This window comes from Cynocephalus volans, chromosome 3 (genome assembly GCF_027409185.1).
Source record: "Cynocephalus volans isolate mCynVol1 chromosome 3, mCynVol1.pri, whole genome shotgun sequence".
Lineage (NCBI taxonomy): Eukaryota > Metazoa > Chordata > Mammalia > Dermoptera > Cynocephalidae > Cynocephalus > Cynocephalus volans.
Window position 1 is genome coordinate 107,581,989 of NC_084462.1, and position 1,256 is coordinate 107,583,244.

The 1,256-nt window shown below is 46.2% G+C and overlaps 1 gene segment (V, D, J or C); it reads left to right on the top strand.

The window, feature by feature from the left end:
* The first annotated feature begins 376 nt into the window (after positions 1-376).
* Positions 377-958, top strand: LOC134372691 (T cell receptor alpha variable 8-3-like). The segment is given in 2 exon segments: positions 377-443; positions 570-958. Coding segments are annotated over 2 exon segments (435 nt in total).
* Positions 959-1,256: the final 298 nt, after the last annotated feature.

Consider the following 1,256-nt stretch of genomic DNA (forward strand, 5'->3'; position numbering starts at 1 on the left):
GAAGTGTTTAACGTGTCTCTAAACAGAAGAAAAGCACCAGTTAGCTTTCTGTGGAGTCTGGACCCTCAGTCCTGCATCTGGCCTCCAGAGGGCGATGTTGCACAAGCTCGAGCTCCCTGTTTCTGCTCAGATCAGCACCTTCCCCTCAGCCCCTCCTTCCTGCAGCTATGCCTGAAGCTGTCTCACTGAGCTGTTGGAAGACAGCACAAGTGGAGGAGCAGAGTCAGAAAGCACCAAGGAGCATCTCAGAAGTTTTTGTATTTTTGCCTAAACTAGGGACTTTTCTAGCCCAACCTGACTCACACCATCTATTCCCAGGAGCTGACTTCCGCAGCCACTTTCCTGTTTGCTCAGAGGAGAATTTCCAGGACTCCTGCAGCATCTCCCCTGCTCAGCCATGCTCCTGTTGCTCATCCCAGGACTGGGTGTGATTTTTGCCCTGAGTAAGTAACATTCTTTTATGGCTCCTCATTCCACAGAAGTAACTGTTTTCTGATTCAGATTTTAGTATAAATACTTTTCATAGTGAAATCTGCATTGCTTTCACTGATATAACATTGATTTTTCAGGAGATGCTGCAGCCCAGTCAGTGACCCAGCCTGATGTCCACATCATGATCTCTGAAGAAGCCTCTCTACAGTTGAGATGTAATTATTCCTATAGTGGAACTCCTTATCTCTTCTGGTATGTTCACTACCCCCACGAAGGCCTCCAGCTTCTCCTTAGTTACTTTTCAGGGGAAACCCTGGTTAAAGGCATCAAAGGCTTTGAGGCTGAATTTAGAAAAAGTGACTCTTCCTTCCACCTGAGGAAACCCTCTGTGCATTTGAGTGACGCCGCTGAGTACTTCTGTGCTCTGAGTGACACAGTGCCTGGGAGTGCAGGGGGAGCTGAACACAAACTTGGTGAGATGCTAAGGAGGGTAACTGCTTGTGAAAGAGTTTGGATTCTGACGTAGTAGAAGCCAGAGTGTTCTCATCCCACCGTGTGGAGGTGCTCAGGGACTTGCTGGACCAGTGTGGGGCTGATGCACTTTAAGTGGTTGTAGTTGAGATATGCGACATGGCACAGGAGAGTTTTGCTTTTCATTCATCATTTTATCTTTCAGTAATCAAAAACAAAAGGTGAGCTTCCTTTTGCACATTTCCTTCTTGCATACTTTATTGCCTTCCCAGCTTGGTAATTTTAAGATAGTTTTCCTGGAATCTTTTTCCTGGTCAGAATTTTGTGCTGGTTATTTCCTCTCACTTTTAGGT